The sequence below is a fragment of the Stegodyphus dumicola genome, chromosome 1, assembly GCF_044657685.1.
Source record: "Stegodyphus dumicola isolate Sdum_Otavi_A_Nest chromosome 1, ASM4465768v1".
NCBI lineage: Eukaryota > Metazoa > Arthropoda > Arachnida > Araneae > Eresidae > Stegodyphus > Stegodyphus dumicola.
This window is the reverse complement of record NC_140768.1, coordinates 22,634,056-22,654,938: the sequence shown is the minus strand read 5'-3', so window position 1 is coordinate 22,654,938 and position 20,883 is coordinate 22,634,056. Positions and strand designations below refer to the sequence as shown.

At 29.7% G+C, this 20,883-nt stretch overlaps 1 protein-coding gene across 1 annotated transcript in view; it reads left to right on the top strand.

The window, feature by feature from the left end:
* The window catches only part of LOC118188283 (ankyrin repeat and FYVE domain-containing protein 1), a 61,890-nt gene that overhangs the window by 24,035 nt on the left and 16,972 nt on the right, over positions 1-20,883 (top strand). Inside the window, exons 9-17 of the mRNA XM_035358695.2 lie at positions 7,843-8,057; positions 9,776-9,873; positions 9,958-10,177; positions 10,953-11,205; positions 13,236-13,404; positions 13,554-13,672; positions 15,506-15,662; positions 18,917-19,117; positions 20,348-20,524. Of these exons, the coding sequence (XP_035214586.1) occupies positions 7,843-8,057; positions 9,776-9,873; positions 9,958-10,177; positions 10,953-11,205; positions 13,236-13,404; positions 13,554-13,672; positions 15,506-15,662; positions 18,917-19,117; positions 20,348-20,524 (1,609 nt within the window). The remainder of the gene's footprint in view (positions 1-7,842; positions 8,058-9,775; positions 9,874-9,957; positions 10,178-10,952; positions 11,206-13,235; positions 13,405-13,553; positions 13,673-15,505; positions 15,663-18,916; positions 19,118-20,347; positions 20,525-20,883) is intronic.

The window sequence follows — 20,883 nt, the reverse complement described above, 5'->3', positions numbered from 1 at the left end:
TGTAGGTCATTGGATTTCTTTTAGACTTATGTAAAAGCATGTTTGAAAACTAACGAATCATACCATTATACTGTATGCTATGCTATTAAAAATGTATCCATAACAATAGTCTAAGGCTATATCAGAATTAGTAACTGCAGTAAAGAAATATCATACTGCATAGTGTGTGTCATATAAATTAATGCCAAATCTGTTTATATTTTGGACACCCTGCATTATACTTTTTAAACATTTTGGCATGCAATAATATTTATTTAGAAATGAATTAAGAACTAAAATAATATTTTGAAAAGAAAAAATTTCAAATGGACTGATTTCTTTTCAGAAATGTTCTTTATACATAGCATTTATTGAAACAGAATTTGCAGAAGTATGAACAAATTCTATATCCGATATGTAAATATGAATTTCATTTGTTAAATGAAAGCTAAGGCAAATCTGACAACAAAAGAAATATGTTTGATTTAGGTACATTTTAATTAAAATATAAGTAGCTTTTTAGATGAGAATTGGTGCAGGGTTTTTAAAAATGTTTTTAAATATTTCAAAAGTATTTAGAATTGAACACATGGGTTTAATAGAATATGATTTTTATGAAAATGAGTTCAACCTTTCATTGTCAAAAGGTGCATTATTCACTATCAGAACAATATTGAAAATGATGCACAGTAAAACTTCTCATGGCACCTCTGAGTATGTGAAGTATTTCTGATAACCTAAATAAACATAGGCATTAGCATAGCATCACTTTTCTTACATGACCTTTTTTAGATGACTGTACAGAAGAGAGTATTAAGATGACCACAAGTAGAAAAAATGGAGTTTTAAGAAGACCACATGTGGTCATCTTAACAAGAATATTCACCTGAAAGAAACTTGTCACATATTATGCCAATAATTATTTATCATATTCAGTAGGAAAAAAAGCTGTTTAGTAGCATTTTCATTGTTATTCAGAATATCATCATTCCTATTTATATAACTTTTAATCATTTCAGTGTGGTACAACATCCTTTATGTAAAGTGTATTTACTTCCTGTCAAATATATTTTTTCTTTTTACTTCTTGTTAAAAAAATCTCACTTCTTATTATTCATTTTCTGCGAATTATATTTCATTGCACCCATTTGTTAAGTTTTTAAAATTTTTATTATATTATAAAATTATAGTCTTTTGGGTTCTCTTCTTTTCATTTTTTAGTACCAGCCATAAATTTTCATGCAAAATCTTAACTAGATGACAAACCTACCAATGTGTATAGCTTTACAAAAATAATAAGATCTCTCATTCTAAAACCATTGGTTACTTGTTACAAAAGTAGTTTTGTGTTTCTGCCTTAAGCCATTGTGGGTGAAGATGTAATTCTCTAAGCTTTTAATGGGCTTTGAATCAGTCCAGTTGGTGATGAGCAAAGCTATTTTTGCTGATAAACTCTATTGAAATGAGCTGATACCTGTCTGCAATAAGATGACTACATCAATTGTAGCCGAATTATCTGAAACATAGACACTGATGCTACTGCAAAGGAAATTCAAGAATTCAAAACTGATATGTCTGAAACTGAATGTGCAATACGTGTCATACGTTGAAAGACATTCTGATGTCGATTCTGTATGACAATATCGCAAGGATATGCCAAACAGTTGAGTTCCTCTGAGGTAAATACAAGTTCTTTACTTCTAGACCAAGTGACTTAGTCCCAAATTTAGACGACTCTGCTAATGTGAAACTTTATATTAAGAGAAAATTTGATATTTTGATAATAATGGGGAAAACTCCCATGCAGTTCCGAAAAGATTTTCTAACCTAACGAAAATGCGAAACAAAAACTTAATAAAAAGGTTGCAAATTACCTTTCTGCAAAAAACTGATTTATCCTATGGCACTGCAACTAATCAAGATAACCTAACTATCTTCTAATAATAATGATATGATAATGGATATTAGCAAAGACATTCCAAATACAACAGCAAAAATCAGCAACATAGCCCATTATTTACTCACATATTATGAAAATGAATTAAGGTAAATTGGTAAAATTATTGGTAAAACTCCAAATGGAATTGGTGAAACTCCAAATGGAATTATTTTCATCGAGTATATTTAAACTATCTTCGAAATGACTAAAGCCAAATTTCTCAACTGAGTTAATCTTGCATTTTAAAAATTTGTTCTTGACAATTTTACTTAATTTAAAAAAAATTTTTCTTATGGTGTTTACTTAATTTTTAAAATTTTTTCCTGGTGATTTTAATGCCTAACATTTACCAGGAACATATTTTGAACTTACTTTGCTTAGCTTTGAACTTAGCTTATTTTGAACTTATTTGTAAGAACTATTTTAATCTAAAAAATTTGAACACTATCTAGTAAATCACAAACAGAAATGGCATAACAAAGTTATTTTCAAGGGATGACCTGTTTACACAGATAAAGCAGAAATTACCTGAATTTTTAACCAGTAAAGGACTTCATGTACATAAAGTCCAGCTCACCAAAAATCAAACTAAAACTCTTGATACCACATTTTCAGGTTCAACTTTCTCCAATAGCTAATATTCAAAGTGTATATGAAATTATAAATGTAATGATCTATATCATTTTATAGAAAAATTAATTCATTATGTCAAATGCTGAAGAATTGTTAAATTGGATCTTCGCCTCTATAAAGGCGAAATAAATAATCCTACTACCTGTATAAATTGTTTTAGAGAACATCTAGCTTCATATCATGGATGTCCCAAATTTCCTAAAAACAAACTGTTCAAAAATAAAAAAAGCATGACAGCAAAGAGTCAATCCGACAATATCATTCATCACATAGTCCATGCAATGAGAGAATTAGAAGGTATTTTCAGAAGGAATTAGCTTTCCAAATTAATCCCTCTAATCAGTAATAATCTACATCAATTACAAAATGGAGAAACTCTGATGGACAGATGTATATGCTATTCTTACTATTCAAAGAAATAAATATTTTTTTAACAAAACAGTTAAACTTATACCTTAATTTGTATTTCTCCTTAATGCACCAATAACATGGTTGCTGCTTGGGTGGTTGGCTCCTGAGAATTGCTGCATGCTTCATTCCTTTCTACTTCTTTTATGTTTGTAATGCAGTTTTTTCCCCTTTGATTTCAATTACTATTTACAGCATAATCATTATTTTTCTGACTTAAATTCTGTTTATTACAGATTTAATTAATTCTCAATTCTTCCTTCCTATTATTATTCTCAACTAACTAATCTAAATTTGTATGAAACTGTATGAAACCTTCCACTTCCTATTATAGGTTGATTCAACTTTTTGTACTATTAATCATTCTCATTTAGTCACTTCTTATCACTAGTTATTCCTGGATTCTCATTATTACCATCTGTCACTGGTATTTAACCCTCTGACTGCTCAATTTTTAGACCAAAATCGCTTCAAAAATTGTGTAATTTTTTTAAAATATTTTAAATCCATATATATTGGAGAATTGAAAAATGCAGTTTTCCTTTCTAGAAAATATTTTTTTATATAGATTTTTATCATGAGAAATTAAGTTGCCAGAAAAACCAGTTTCAGATGTTTTCACTAAAAAATTTTTTTTTAAAATAGTTTTCAGTCGAATTACAGTTAATTTCTATTCATTGCATAATATAAAAAATAAAATGTATAAAATTTAAGAAAATATAAAGCACTGAGGAAAAAATATCTTAGAAATGCAGTTTAGCATGATAGAATTCAAAACAGGGTTCAAGGCAAAGTCCAACTTCACAGTCTTTACCCCAGATTCAATAAATCTAATTAATAATCAATCTAATTATTAATCTAATCAATAAATCTAATTAATAATCAATCTAATCAATAAATCTAATTAATAATTCAATAATTTAATTAAATAAACAAGATAATCGCTGAATGTTTTCTAGCAGCCATTTCTGAAAGAAAAAAGCGGCAAAACATGGAGTTTGAGCGGTAATACCACGTGCCTTCAAACGCCGCAATTTAGTGGACAACTGATGATATCTGTTGGCCAAAACGTAAATTAAATGTCTAGTACTATTATTAAGTTATTTCAGAGGTTAAACGTGGAAAAAACGGGATGTGCTCCTCAATAAAGGAAGAAAAACACATGCCCGCGGAAATTGCGGGATGAGCAGAATTTGCTACATTTGAGTTGCCTGTGGAAATCGCGGAATGAGCAGCCAGAGGGTTAATTTCTGTAGAAAAGAACTCTTATATTTTATATACTAATTAACATTCGAAAAGTGACTCACCTGTTGCACTTGGATAGGACAATCAGCCCAGACACCCACTGTATAAACTTATTTTAGTTCAGTGGATAAAAATAGAATGACTAATCTAATTAAATTCGGATTAAATGGAAATATGAAAATACAAAATGGATTTTGCCAGATAATTTCAGTTACACAAGAGGCATAAAGCTACTGATTTTATTTAGTATTTCCGAAAACATTTTTGTCTTCTCATGCCATCAACAACATATGGATTTGATTAGGTAGGAATCAACATGATGGTAAATAGATCCACACTGACATTTATTTCTTGTTTTGCAGTGGTTCACTAGCATACAATAGTTTCTTTCCTAAAAACAATATTAATCTTTGAACTAAAAAGCAACTAAAAATTTAGCAGGGAAAATTACTGATACAACCTACTGCCATAAATCTAAACATTGTTAGCTGTCATAAATCTAAGCATTGTTAACTTCTTAAATATTTTATTGTTCTCCTTTAAAACAAACAGTACAGTGAAGATATGTGTGTTAGTATTATAACAGGAAACTTTGTTGCTAAAATGCATTCACATTTTATTACTCATATTATAAAAAGAAAGAATTGCCAGTAGTGTAAAAGCCTGAAGTCCGAGATAAAACATCTACAGAACCTCTGCGTTATCATTGACGCTTATCCTTCACTGTCTGCCCTCTTCAACATCTTTTAAAATGTTGCTTCTATACTGTGTTTTTCTGAAATTTGTTTTCATTTAAAACTTTTTCTTATTGTTGCCATTTACCATTTTTTGAATTCTGTCTTGATGTGACCATGCACTTGAAAGCTGTTGGGTTACGCTAAATTGACGTTTATTCTTCCCACTTTGTTCAAAAGAACATCATTACAAAGTATTGTCATTGCAAAGTAGTCATTGTATTTGTGATATGATATAAATAGGCTATAATATTTATTACACATTTATAACTGGCACCCCATTAGAAGGAAAGAACCATCTTTCAGATTCCTTGTGCTTTTATTCTTTATTTCTGATCATCTATAAGCTATAAATTTGGAAAATATGATTTTAGGGAAATGTTATGATTAATGAATTTATTGATGTAAATATATATTTATATTAAGAATATTGATTTTAATTAAGGCTAAAAGAATTGGGTTTGGAAATAACCTATTATCTGTTTTTAATCCGATTATCCATTTGGTGTGATGGTTACCAGAGCCAGCTTTCCCATGTATTTTCCCAATTACAACAGCAAATTTTCTATCTCTGCCTTCTGGCATCTTATGCCACTGCGGGAGGAACAAGCCTTTATAGAAGAAATGAAGTTTGGTTGTGCTCCATAGAAAAACACAAACTAGCCCTCCAACTTTTTAACTGTTGATGTAAAGGAACCATATATACTGTTTATACCTATTTTTAGGTGACAGTCTTTCTCAAAGAAAAACATATCAACCGCTAAATGGTTTGAATGTACCTAAATTAAAATCTTTAACAAAGTTGTGATATGTTTGTGACTGTCCATTTCATCTGTGTGTTCATGGTTTGATCTTCTCCCAATGGTGCATTCTGGGCTGATTTCGTGGTGCAAAAATGTCAAGGTATTTAAGATTCTATCATCTCCAAATGAATACCTAGCGTTTGAGTGCTTGATTGCTGGGAAAATTTTGTAATCTTTTGTTTAAATGAATTTGCTTTAATTTTATTTATTTGTTTTGAAAGTTAATTTCTTTAACCCTTTGATGCGCGGTGGTCACACTCTGAAACCACCAATTTTTGAATTTTTTTCTCCTCTTCCTTCTGAAATTTTTGAATGAAAATCAATTCATTACTGATTTTTTACCTCTAAATAACACAAAATGACTTCAGAATCATACATATTTTAGGTCTTAGTACTTCAAATCGGATGCCTTTTAAAATTCATTTTCAATGAGACAAAATAACTTCCTTTTATTAATATAAACAACTTTAAATTTCAAAAGTTATTCATCGCACATCATGATTTCTATCATAAACAATAAAAAATAGCAATAATTAAACTGCATATATAAAAACAACTTTCTATATGTATGGCATTTGCTTTGTGGTTTGAAGGCGCAACCACTGCCCCACTAGAGCATTGTGCCACAATGCTCTAGAGGCTCGGTGGTCGCGCCTTGAAACCACTGCTCTTCACAATGGCGTTTGCTTGCTGCTCGAATAGGAATGTTTATTTTTACCTGGATATAGATAAGGGGTTTTGAAATCACAGAGTTGTTTTATTACTAAACAATACATGCAACCTGCTCAGTAAAAAGGTCTTTCTTTTCCAGCAACTTCAACACACTTGCTTCCCAAGCTAGTATTGTGATTTTATAAATTCTTTCCTGTTGTTTAAGTTTAATGTACATATACTTTGCTGTAATTAAAAATAGAAATCGCATAAAGTTTTATTTAAATTAAAAATATTTTCTGAAAATTTTGGGATGAAATACGAATAAAATAAGTATGAAAGGGAAACGAATGATCCGTATCAAAGCCAAAAAGACTAAGCCCCTCCTCATTAACATAAAAAGAAACTAAATAACGCTGGGCATACACCAGTGAAATTTAGATCCAATAAGTGTACATTTTCTAGCACAAAGAAGAAACCTCATAGAAGAAGATACATGTGGCGAAACATGCAATGTGGGCATGCATGTACCAAAAAGACAAAACATGCTTTGAACAATGTCACAAAAAATATTTGTTCTTTGAAATTAAAAAAAAAAAAAAAAACACTGAGTCTTTTTTTTATCCTTATTGTACTGAGTTTTTTAATCCATGTAGCCAAACGTCCTTATTATGTAGGTACTTTCACTGCTATAGAAAAATTACATAAATGTTTATTTTTTAATTTTTTCTGACGATTTACTTTGTAAAATAATGTAAAATATATATATATATTATGCAATTCCTACATGCATTCTGTTTTAAATTCATAAATTTCGTCATTTATTGAAAACGCGCACAGAGAAAGGTAAGTTTTTTTTTCCTACTTACCTCGGTAAGTTTCAACTCCTAGCCGCGCGGTGGTTTCACAGTGTGACCACCACCCACAGATCAGTGGGCAAGAGTAGATTTTTTTTAATTTTAATTAAATATATTATTTGTCTCTAGGCTCATAATATTCAATTTCTAGAGTTTTTAGTTAAAAAAAATTATAAAAATAATATCGCGCGCGTCAAAGGGTTAACAAATCATTAATCATCATAATCAACATTGCTATGTAAAATTAATTTATCTACCTATGAACGTCACAGCATTTGTCTAGAATCAGCATTTAAAAATTTGGTTAATGTCTCTGAATTTAAATTAGTCACCAATTGCGAAAATAAAGTTATGCTACTGGTTGTTCTTTCTCATCAATCACATGTTGAAATTCTTGTTGTCTGCTACTTTGTTTTAATGAAATTTTTAAGTAAAGGACCCATTTTATCAGTACTTCAAACGAATAAGTAGTATTTATTTCATTTATTAATTATTACTAATATTCTGTGGTATACTGCTTGATCGTACAAACAAGATAAACGACAAATCGTTAAATATTACATAAAAGGTTAATAATTTTTTTTCCTTTGTAGTACTTGTTTACATCGTGCAGTGGCTGCTCATAATTTTCCTGTCTTTGATTTGTTACTTGCGCATACACATTTGGATCTTGAAATAAAGAATGCTGATGGCCAGACTGTTCTTTGGTTTGCTTTAGATGCTGGTATTGGTGGTTATGATGAAAACAGTTTTGCAGCTAAACTTGTGAAGAGAGGCAGTTGTGTTGATGCTGTTTGTCCTCTTAATGGTGAGTAATATATTCCATAGTACAACTTCAAAATCTGATTATTAAATTATGCATTTTGTTTCACCTAGAACAATATAGTAATTTAGCATGAAAAGTGCATTACTGGTAATTCCGTGACATATATTTGATTAAAGTTTCTGCAATGATACGGATATTGCAATAAAATAAACTGAAGGGATATTTTGCCTCTCCATGCATATAAAAGTATGTTGTCATAATGCATAGTGCACTGTGCATATTTTAGAGACCAAAATAAAAAACTAAAATAGTGGTTCGTTCATTTCGTTATTCTTTATCAAATTTCTTTTTTTAATATCCTTCAAAAACTTCCTTTTTACAACTCGATTAAAAGTTAAATTGGAGAGAAATATTCTCAAATCTTAGTTTACAATATATGTTTTCTACTACGATTGATCATTTTTAATTATTTTATTTTTAGTACATTTTTAGTGCAGAGAATTAAAATTTCAAATTCTTATAAATTATTAGAATAGGACTCTGCAATGTGGCTACATAAGCATATTTTTCAGTTTGTGATAGATTTTTCAAATAATAACAATAATGGTATATGACAGTGCTTTGTGATTTTGTGAAAGTGCTTTCTGATGTGAAAAACTGTGACTGAATTGCTTTACTTCTAAACAAATCCCTTTTTAAAAGTCGGCATTTTTATTACACTGCGAGATGAATTCAAAAGAGAGCTCTTCTTTTGATCCTGATCATAGAATTGAAACAAAACAAATTGTTAATGTTACAGTACAAAGTCTTTAATCCGGACTCGTCGGGACTTCGGCGATTCCAGATTAGGTGTTTTTCCGGATTATAGATCATCAATTTAAATCTGGTAAAATGGCATGCAGAAATAATAAAATTAAAAATATGAAACTGTAATTTATGAAATCAAGAGCAATTATGATCTAAAGGGTATCAAAATTTACAAAAAAAAAAAAAAAAAAAGCTTAATATTTATTTGTTTACTTTATTAAACATTTCTTTCAATGTAAGTTGTTTAAGTTGCTTCGTTTTATGTGCTAATACTTTCTCTTTAATTCTATAAACAGACATAATTTCTTGTTCAGTTACAAAGTTCCGCTGTTGAAACCTTGTAATTACTGTGCCGAGAATACCGACTAACTTTTCAATCGAAATTTTTTCGTTTTCACTAATCTCTCTGTCACTTTCTTCATGCTTTTATCCATTTTTTGCAGCAATTCTACTTGTTTGATGGACATCAAAACATGCTTTCGCTTTGTAGATCCTTTGGCAGCTCCAGAATCAGAAACTCTTTTTGACATAATCGAAAGTTCAAGCTTTTCATAAAATTGCTCTAACAGTCTGCAAAAAATAATAAGCCGGATCCAATTAGAAGATTAAGGAACAACACAATCTGCAACATTAACTGAAATAGATAATTAGATAATTTTAACCTAGCTTATACTGTCCGTTATACATTAAACGTGCATGTGTAAACGTATTATGCGCATGCATAAAGGTATTATGCACATGCATAAATGCATTATGCATTTACGCATGCGCAGAAAGTTTGTAGCTTTGAGGTCCGAATTATAGATCATTTCAAATTATGGATGTCCGAATTAAAGACTGTACTGTATTAAAAATTTTCAGACAAAATATTAAAATTTTGTTTCATCTTTATAGTTCCTTCAAGTTGTGAGTAAAAAGCATTTATTATTATTATCATTTTATGCCTTTTATAGGAGACACATTATTACATTTAGCCTGCAGAGCAGGTAATGAGGAAGCTGGTATTTTCTTGGCTGTGCATGGAGCAAAACCAAACCTGACTAATAATAAGGTAATATTCTTTCCATTAAAATTTGTTTTAGAGTTGTTAATGCATTCACCATATAGCATTTTTTACATTAAAATCTTATTCTAGGGAGAAGCACCTCTTCATATTTCCTGTTCTAAAGGATTGTCTAAATTAACAACAAAACTACTTGAAAAAGGTGCAAATCCGAATGCACAAACTACAGCACCTGCAACCATGCAAGTAACTCTTGAAGATGATGATGAAGTTATATATTTACAAACACCATTACATCTTGCTATACTAGGACAGCATGAGGCAACTATACAGTCTTTTATTGATTACAAATGTAATTTTGCAATTATTTCCTTTCCCTTGTAAATATGAATGTTATCATTTCGGAAAGTAGTTTTATTCTTTATAAATTTTAAACTAGTCATAAAGTTTTTATTTATAAAAATTATACCATAATTTCAATTAAAGAGGTTAGCACTGCAATGAAATTTGCATTTTGGAAATAAAATATAATTTTATAAACATTTTTCCTTTTCTGCCTGAACTGTGTTCTTTGAAAAAGAAAATAAAAAAGCAATAAGAATAATGTCAGTATAATTATATCCATCTATTTTTTCACCACAAAAATTTGTAATGTGATAAATTTGTAATGTAAGTTTTCACCTTTATAATTTGCTTAAAAATTTTCTCGTATGCTAATACACATTTTAAACTCTTTGTTTAAACTTTCAAAATGACCTCACTTAGACCTCACTATCTTGTTTTAAGTATATGAAAAAAGTTATGTTACTGTTAAGTTTGAAGTCAGATTTAATTTTTGTTATTTCATATTTTTAATTAATAATTAAAATTAGATTTTGGGATTTAATTACCTTTTAAATGTATAACAATACTTATTAGTTCATCTTAATTAAGTTAAGAGTTGAAAGTTTTCATTATTAAAGAAAGCATTTTGTATTCTAAATTATTAATCTCTTTATTCTTTTAGGCATTACAAATTTATTGTTACAGTATGGTATATTTCATATAGTTTACATATTTATGTATAAACTTTAAAGTATATGTATGAAATTTAACTAAAATGTTATAAAATTTGTTTTATCTTTCAGCTTTTGCCCAAGTCAGTACAGAACCAAATGTTGTTGTTCCAAATTTTAATGTGAAAAATTCAAAAGGTCAAACTCCGTTGAGCTTGGCTTTAGAACTAAATCTTTTCAAAGTTGCTTTGAAACTTCTGTCTGGTGGTGCTAATATTGACACTACAGATGATGCAGGTTTGACGCTTCTGCATCAGGCTATCCTGAATCAGAATCAAGAAGCTGCTTTATTTCTGCTCGAAAATGGGGCTGATTTTAGTGCCAGGTAAGAAGTGGGAGTTAATAATAAAGAACAGCATGATCTTTAAAGATTTAGTTACTTCCATCTCTGAGGCAAAACATGAACCATATTATTGCTTAAATTCAAAATTGTTATATAATTTGCTTGTCCAAATTTTGAAATACTAAATGCTAAACAAAGTTTTGCCTTGTGTTTTCTATTTAATTAAATTCAGTTAAAATGAGATAATTTTTATTTATTATTTTTGACGAAATCAGTTTATATGTTGTGCTAAGCTCATATCTTGGAAATCTGTATTCTTAAATAGAATCTATCTAAAAATTAATTGTATAGAAAAGCTATATTTCCCATTTAAAGAATGTTTCACTTTTTGTCTATTCGTAAAGTAATTACTTTTGGGTATTAGATTGCAGCTGCTATTATAACAGATATGGTACAACTCTTGACTTCACTTTTGTATGAGCATTGCAGCTTATAGGAAATCCTAGGAGCTGTTTTTTCTAAACTTTGCTAGAATGATATTTTCTTTGACTAAGTGAGGCTGTGGATGGATATATATATTTTTTTATTATTCCACTGTCAACTTCTGACCAGTTAGAGCATGTGCATATCTGCAATGCATTATTTTTTGGAAACCCCTTTTCCATGGACGGAGTAGGGCAGTGCTTGTTCATCTTTTGAATTTTTACATCATTTTATATGATAAGTTCATTAGATTTGCTTTGAAATGAAAAAGAATCATTTCATTATTTCCAGACATATGGTGTAGGTGTATGTGATTCTGGCAAAGCCTCGATTGCTATCTGCCTGAGGGGAAAGATGTCTTTGTGAAGGTCTTTCTAAGGGAAACTGACTCGTATATTTGTTACACATGGGGAAAACCATGAAAGTGCCCATGCAGCCAGCCCATAGCAGGATTCGAACCTCAAGCTGAACTATCAAGTTTCAGCGACTTAACTGCTTGGCTACTGGAGGTCCCAGACATATGGTATTTTGCCTTTTCATTTTAAATGTTTCAGTTCTGATGCAACAAAACTATACATGATTGGAGATGTTCAGTGGAAATATAATGTCAATAGTTGTATGAAACAGAGAGAAGCTGCAGAGATTAACAATCTGTTGCATTTTGGAATGTGATTATAAGAGAATCCTAGCTGGAAATAGAAATGTGTTTTGTTCTGCTGATATCAAAAATATTTGTCATTACCAAAAGGTAACACTAGATTGCTGGCTGTGTATCATTGGTTGCCAGCTAATACCCAAGTATTGAATCTTGTTAATATTGTTATAAAATTATATTCCTAATTTTTTTTTAAATGTTATTTTCAAAAATTCCTATTAAATAAGAAATTTCTTAAAATATTTATCTACTCCAAATAGTCATGCAATTAATGAATTGCAGTTGATATTATGTGTTCCCAGTTATGTAGTTTGTTGTTTGAAATTGCAAATATTACTGTATTCAGTAAAGCATGTAATAACACCTATTTATTAGCATGTTACAGTGTATTTCTACCTGTATTTGAAACATGATTGTTTAATTATTATTTTTTTTTTGTTTAAAAAGAATCCCCATTTCTAGGAAACTTGAAAAACTACTTCTGTGTTAATACCCATTAAATAATATTTCTTTTTATTTATTAATCAAAAATATTCAAATAAGTGAAGATTTGACTGCTAATTTTTAATTCAGAGATTTAATATTATGTGTTTTTTAATACTGATATTTGTGTAACCATTATATTTCCTTTTTCCAAAATCTATAGTAAGATGATATCTTATTTTGATGAAAGAAACAGAATCATATTTTGATGAAAGAAACAGAATCAAAAGGAATGTTTTTAAGATACTAAATATGTTTTTTAAATAAAATATTGTAGGTAGAAAAAACTCTTAACAAATTATAACTTTTCATTTTATATTTGGTACCTTCTGTTGATATCTGTACCGATCTCAGCTTCCTTGTGAATAATAAAACTTTTCTTGTGAATTTGAATTTATAGTAAGTATTCATACTGTTAATAATATTTATAATTTGAGTACGTTTGTTTCAGAACACGAGAAAATGAAAGTCCTTTACAACTTGCTGTTCAGCGTCACCTTCCAGCTGTTGTAGATGCACTTTGTCGTTCTGGTGCTGATGTTAATGTCTGTGATGCAGAGGGTAATAGTGTCCTCTGGTTAGCACTTGAAAGTGGACAAGAAGATGTAGCATCTATTTTAGTAAGTATTATTTAAATTCTGTTATATTAAAATTATTTTCAGTGAGTATTTTATAGTTAGAGATGTAAATTAAAACTAGATAAGTGTTTTCAGATTGGTTATGCGTCCAGATTTTGGTTTGCTTTTGATGAATAATAATTTTATCTTAGGTTAAATACAACTGTGATACAAATTGTTGGGGAAAAGGACCTGGTGGTTGTTACCAAACATTGTTACATCATGCCTTAGATGAAAATAATGAATCTGTAGCCTGCTTTTTAATCAGAAGGTATTGTTTTATAGAATATTCTCTAAAATAATAAAAACTGGCTATTTTAATATGTTACATTATTTCTCTTCTTGTAGCTGTTTGCTTTAGCTCATTATTTTAACATCCCTCAGAGATATTACTGAGGCTATAATTGAATGTTTTGTATATGCAAAATTTTCAAATCAAGTACAGAGTAGTTAAAAGTACTTGTAATTATCTCGAGTTAAATTTTCCTATATATTTTTACTGAATGGCTCGAAGACCAGAATACTAGATTCTTTGCCAAAAATGTTTGTTCTATAAATTCATTTTTATTAGAGTAACTAATAATTTCAAAATTAATTTCTGAAGACTATTTGTAATAATATAAGGGATTTTTAAATGTTTTATTTTCATTTGAAACTTTTCACTGTAAAAATTCTGTAAAGCAGTCTATTTGTTCTTGCATTTTGTGATGCTGTCACCAGATCTTCATAAATTAATCATAAAAGTTATATGCTTGGGAGGTAACTTCACAAAGAAACCTTGCTCTTTGCAAAAAATGTTTATAAAGAAATAGTTTAGCTAACTAAAGTCAATCAAATTTTTCTAGTTTTAGAGTTAATTTAATGCATATATCAGTTTTTAAGTAATACCATTAATTTCTTTCTAAGGATAAACTGAATGAGATGAAACTCAGTTGAATCCATTGCAGCTAATTTCTCACCAATTTTTCTTCTTGCTTGTAAAAAATAATAGTAAGTAATAGTCTAAATTCTAACATATTTTATCAGATTTGAGGCACGGGCAGGTTGTTCATATTGTTCAAAATCCACTTTAGCTATAATACTTGTTTGAATGGTCCTCAAAATTTTGAGTAAAAATGATAAGGATTATTTTGGGAAGGGTCTTTTGAATTATGCTGTTTCATTAAATTTTTTATATTTCCACACTATGAGTATTCTACTGAATATTATTTTTGTATGTCTTTTAAAATTAATAGTAATTTGAATTTTTTATGGAAGTAAAACAAGGGATATAACTAGAGTGGTATTGGATGGGCTGTAATTAATGAAATAAAAGAAGCCGATAGTTATGCCCCCTTCTGCCATAAGAAATAACTAATGTTGTAACTGGAGTACCCTTCAACAGATCATCAGTAAAATATTGTGTGAGATTTGAGACAGCTTTGATTGTTTCTTTTCTTTCTTTCCTTTTTTGGGGGGAGGGAGGAGAATCAATTTTGTACTTTCACATGTAGAATTTGTAATTGAGCAAGTAGCTGAATGTCATTGCACTTTCAGTTGTCACAGATTAAATATTGATGGTAATCATGCAATTTGTTTTACTCATTATTTAGATTATGAAAACATTATATATTAGTATATGTTGATTGTTAGTAGTGTTGTTAAAAGTGAATGAGCTTGGACGCTGAGCAGAAAAATATCTGTTTCTAAAATTTGAAAGATTACAATTTAATCTCTTTATAGAGATGTTTATTTGGGAGAACAATGATTTAACTTTGTGTGTAATTTTAAGGACCCCATTGTTCACATACTTCTTAATAACTTCTACATAGATAATCGTATATCACCGAGAACTGTTTCTGGGTGGTAATGGCTGTGTTGTAAGAACATGCCACCAATGAGAATTTATTGTATTTTTTGAGGCATGCATTTTTATTGCTGATTCCAAGTTGCATAGTAAAGATTAATCAGATTTCAATTTGAATAACTTTACTATGCCCCCCCCCCAAAAAAAAATATTGCATGATATTCTGTAAATTAAATGAATGAAATTTGTTTTAAATGGCTCACTAAATATTGTTATTAATTTTTTATTTTTACTAAATCCAATATGTGTTTGCAATAGTGGCTGTGATATGGATAGCCCACGAAGGCCTAGTCCTGAAGGCCATGGAGAGGAAGAAGCATTTGATGGTCAAGGCCCTCTGCATTTATCCTGTGCATGGGGGTTAGAGCAAGTTGTTCAGACGTTACTTGAACATGGTGCTGATGTTAATCTGCAGGTGCTAATTTATTTTTATTTATGTCTTTAATAGATTACATTATCCTTGAATACTTTAAATGTATGTTTTTTTAAAAACCTGTGTTTAATATATGTATTTAAAAATACTTTAATCCCTGATGTATGTCTGTTTGTTTTTGCCATAACATTTAATGATTGGTAATTTCAAAAGATTTTAAATTTATCATACTATTTTGTGAAATGTGATTTATTCATAAAACTGAAAACTGTAAATCTTTTTGGATATTAAAAAACTAGCTTTGTTTCTCAAGCATATCGGATAAAGGAAAAAAAAAAAAAAAAAAGCTAAATTTGATTAATTTCAACTATATTAAATAAAATTATTGCAATACAAGCTCGGATTTATAGCATTGTTGATTTATCTTTTCAATAGAAAATGGGAAATGCATATGTTATGAGGTATTTTCTCCCTCCTTTCCGCATTTCCTTCATGGCGCATGCTCGATGCGTATTCAAGGGGTGCAGTGTTCAAATCCTGGTGAGGGTGCAGATTTTCTTCAGTTTACTGGCAACAAAAAATTCTAAAAAGCTCTATAGTGGCACTCGAACTAAAAGTTGATGGATGATAATTCGTCAACACCGGGATTTGGCAACTCCCCTTATACCCAGTTGCTCTTTAAAAGGAGTATATATTTTCTTCCTCCTTTCCACATGCCTTCCTTGCATATTTGGGAGGTCCAGAGTTCCAATCCTGGCGAGGGCATTGTACATTTTTCATGTTCCTGCATCAATATAAGTTAATAACTGTACAAAGCAAGCTTGATGAAAAGTTTGCTGTAAACATGGGTTTTGAACATTAAAACCCATGTTAAAAAATAATGCTAATTTCATATATAAAAAAATTTGCCACATTTTTAGCACATTTTTGTCACATTTTAGTTCACGAATAATTTAAATTTTGTAACTTTGGAAAAAATAAGAATTGGAATAATTGCTAAATAACGCATTCTAATTTTTATAAATGTACTTGATATGCATCAGGCAACTTTTGTATGTGTTCCTTCTATGCAGCTGTTTGCTTTCTGAATGGTAAAGTTCCAATATTTTGAAGACTAAAATTCTAATTATGATTTCTGTTTTTAAGTTTCCTAATGTAACAGCAGTTGACATATAATGCCTCAAAGAATGAAAATATGTATCCCTAAGTGAAAAACTGTTATTTGGTCTACATCATGAGCAGAACACTTCCAAAGCACTGTGAATGATTGTTCCATTTTGCCTACAAAAGGTGTGAAACTTGATGCATAAGTTTAGATCATCTTTCATCATAATAATTGAGTCCTTTCTGTTATCCTTGCTGAACTATCCTTTATATGAGGCTATTGGAATAACTACTACTTTCTATATTTTCATATAACAATGTAGCTGCTGCCATTGTGTCACACAGTCTGGTTTTGCCACTTTTTGAAGTACATTTGGCATGGTCTTCGTATCAGCATTGCTTTAAGACTTAATAATAAAAATAGCTTGAAAAATCAAGATGATCACAAGTGTTGCTTAACTTCTGTCACAAATTATAATTGCCGTTTTCGGCTAAATAAAGCGATTGCTAGATTACCTTTCTATACATAATTACTTTCGGCTGATCTTTAGAATATGGTAACTGGTAGTTTGGCGACATTTTGGAGGCGATAAAGGTTACTACCTGGGATTTTGGTAATAATGTGAGCAGTACTCAGTTCCGATTATGCATTATTTTGTGTGAGGGAAATGAGAGATCATGGGATATGTCATGTGATATTAATGGACGAATTACGGTTCTTTAATCGGAAAAGGGGGGAATTTGGAAAAATATCTGTGGCTGTATATTATTTTGTATTAAGCTTCATTGTGTGTTGTGTGAAGTAGGGTTGAATAATTTTGGGATTGTATGGCGCTGTCTAAAGTGAAAAATCGTATGAATGTTTGGAAGATGAAGGTTTTAAACATCTTGCTGTGAACCACAAATATTATTTTAAAGATCCGGAAACAGGTGCACATACCAATACAATAGAGGGCACTTGGAGTGCTATAAAAAGCGCCATTCCAAGGCATTGTGATACAGAGAATTTTGCTTTTTACTTAGCGGTGGAAGTGTGGAGGAAAAATTCTCAGAAAAAATTGTTCAATAATTTTATTGAATACATAATAAAAGTGTAGCCACCGTGTAAGCAAGATTCTGAAGAAGATTAGGTAAGTTAGTGTTTTTAATTATTTGAGGATATTATTTTTATGCATTGTTCTAAATGTAAAGTGGAAGTAAAGTAATTTGGTATTATTGGGAAAATTGTTATTAGCAATGATTTAGTTTAAAGTAATTAGGATTGTAAGCTAATTTTTATTAATTTAATGTATGGGCTTATTTATATTCTAAGTAGTGTTTTTTAATTTAATTATATTTTAATTAAATGATAGTTATTTTGTGAATTTTATGTTTGTAGGAATTTGGTATACGTTTTAGTTGAAGTAAACGTGCATGGAAATAATTTAAATATTTGACACTAAGTATTTGTAATGCTTGCGGTATGAATTCGTTGGTGACATTTATAATATAATAGATGATTTAGAGGTAAAAGTTTTTGGATATTTTATTTATTTTATATGTGGAAATGTTCATATTTGGAAAGGGTATATACTTTTTTGCGATCAGGTAATTTCATATATGTTCTTTTTACCGGGTTTAAAGATTCAGAAAATTGTCATGTATTTTCGTGAAATTTTTCTAATTTATGAGAAAAAAGCAGTGTACATGGATATAGTGAAGAGTGTGCGAAATGCCATTTTTGTGTAATTCTGGGATATTTTTTTTAAGTAAAAATAAGTCGACGTGTACATGGTTTATGTGTATGTGTTATTTTGAAAAACGCGTAAGGAGTATGGTATTGTGCACTTTTTCCCAATTTTGCAGTGAATATTTGTCATGATTAAGCAGTTTTGTTAGATAAAATTTCTAGCATAAGTGTAATTCGGCTAGTAGATTGTTGGAAGAAGTGTTCAGTAGATAAAAAGAAAAGAAACATGTCTTTAATTCGTGAAGACAAAATGGCGGCGGGAAAAAAAAAAATAGAGGGTTGCTGTAGGAGAGTTGGTCGCCAAATTTTCGCCAAAAAATCGCCAAGTTACCATAATCTAAAGATCAATCATACTTTTTTCTTTGATATAATTTATTTATTTTTAGTATTAATGAATTGAGTTAATGTTGAGAGCACTGTTTTTAAATAATTTTCTAAAATCAATATACATATTTATTTCCAGGATGCTGAGATGAAAACCCCTTTGCATACTGCCATTGCTAATCAGAACTCTGTTATAATCAGTTTGTTGTTGTCATGTCCAGCCTTAAATTTAAGTTTAAGGGATAGGAAAGGTTATACACCATTTGCTGCTGCTATGATGGTAAAAAATAATAAAGCAGCAGAAGCAATTCTTTCTCGTGAACCTCGAGCTGCTGAACAAGTAAGGGAATTTCTTACTTTTAGTTATTTATTTATATTTAAATGATACTAGTAAAATGTACGTGTTTTAAGATCAGTATTTTGTATTTTAGTTATTATTATATATTGTTCCTCTCATTATTTATTCTTTATATTTTAGTAAAATTATTCCAATTGCTAATAAATGTGTATAATGTGTATTTAAACTTCAATTTCCCCTCTTCAATCCATGTTGGTGTCTTTCTAGCCATTTGCATGGTTCTAGTTTTTATTGTTATACTTTCTTAAGTGCAGTGGAACATTGGTGCACAAATACTTTGGATCACAAACAGATCAGTTCCTGAACAAATTTTCCAAACAAAAGATTTTTTAGATGATGAATGGTGGAATGAACAAGTAAGACAGCAACAAATGGTACTCCAAAATGCAATTAATGCAGTGGAGGAAGTACCTTCAGAGAAAGAAGACTGAGAGGAAGATGTTTTTCGTTATTTAATTTGCAAAATGTATATGAAATGGGATATGGTGTGAAGGTTCATAAAACAATATCATCCTGATAAATTAGTAGTAAATTGTAGCATAAAAATTTGCAGTTGCAATACCATGCCCTAATTTAGCAATATTTTAAAGCAGAGACAAACAAATCATAATGGACTAATTTTTGATGGGACAGAGGCTCAGTGATTCTTAATTAGAGGTGAGCAATATCAAAAGAAAAAATGATAGAAAAAGAGCAGTTACTTAATATTTTTATGGCATATGATTTCCCTTTCAAACAATATTTGCACCTTTGGCTTCTTCACTGTTTTCAATAATGCTCTCAACTCTCATGTATGTATTGTAATACAGTAAAATTTAATTCGTTTTTCTATTTTTTTATATGTTTAGTATTGTGTTTAATATTTTGTACATGTTAATACTGTGAATATGTTAGATTAAATGAATTCTATCAGTTTGCATTGTGAGTTTAATACAAAGTACACTTTTTTTAGCAGTCATTTGGAATCCATTTGTGGATTAATTCATTTTATGTGAATTCTTATGGGAAAAATTATTTTGATTTATAACTATTTCGGGTGACGAGTTATCTTCAGGAGTGAATTTACTTCAAATTCTGTTTTTAAAAACAACAATCATATAAGTATCTAAATATTTTGGTTATCATGAAGTGTTACAATCTCTACTGAGATATTATTATCGTGTTTTGTTAAAAAATAGATTTAAAATCTCATTTGTATACTTTTCTTTGCAGCATGATAATAAAGGGAGGAATTTCCTTCATATTGCTATTCAAAAGAAAGACATTGAAAGTGTTCTCTTTTTGTTGAGTATTCATGTCAATATCCATTCCAGAGTACAAGATTCTACTCAACTCACCCCTCTTCATCTTGCTGTTGAAGCAGGATCTGAAATAATCGTTAGGAATCTGGTGAGTTTTTAGCCAATTTTACATTATTCTTATTTTATATATTTTCTATAAAGGGAAAGTGAAAAGTGAAAAAAATGAATCAGCATGTGGAAGTTTGGTTTTCGTGCCTTCTTCTTTGGAAAAATTTCCAAACTATCGATATTCACAGTAAGCTTGGTAAACAATATCAACATAGGAAAAGAAAACATACTTTAGCAATTTAAAATATAAATTTGAATTATTAAGGATTATGTCAAGCATAAAAAAAATAAAACACATTCCTCTTAGAATTTTTCGTAATTTTTTGTTTGTGTTTTTTTTCCCATTATTCTTCTCTTGAAGTACACAGTTAAGTTTTCTTTTTAAAAAAAGTCAGAGAA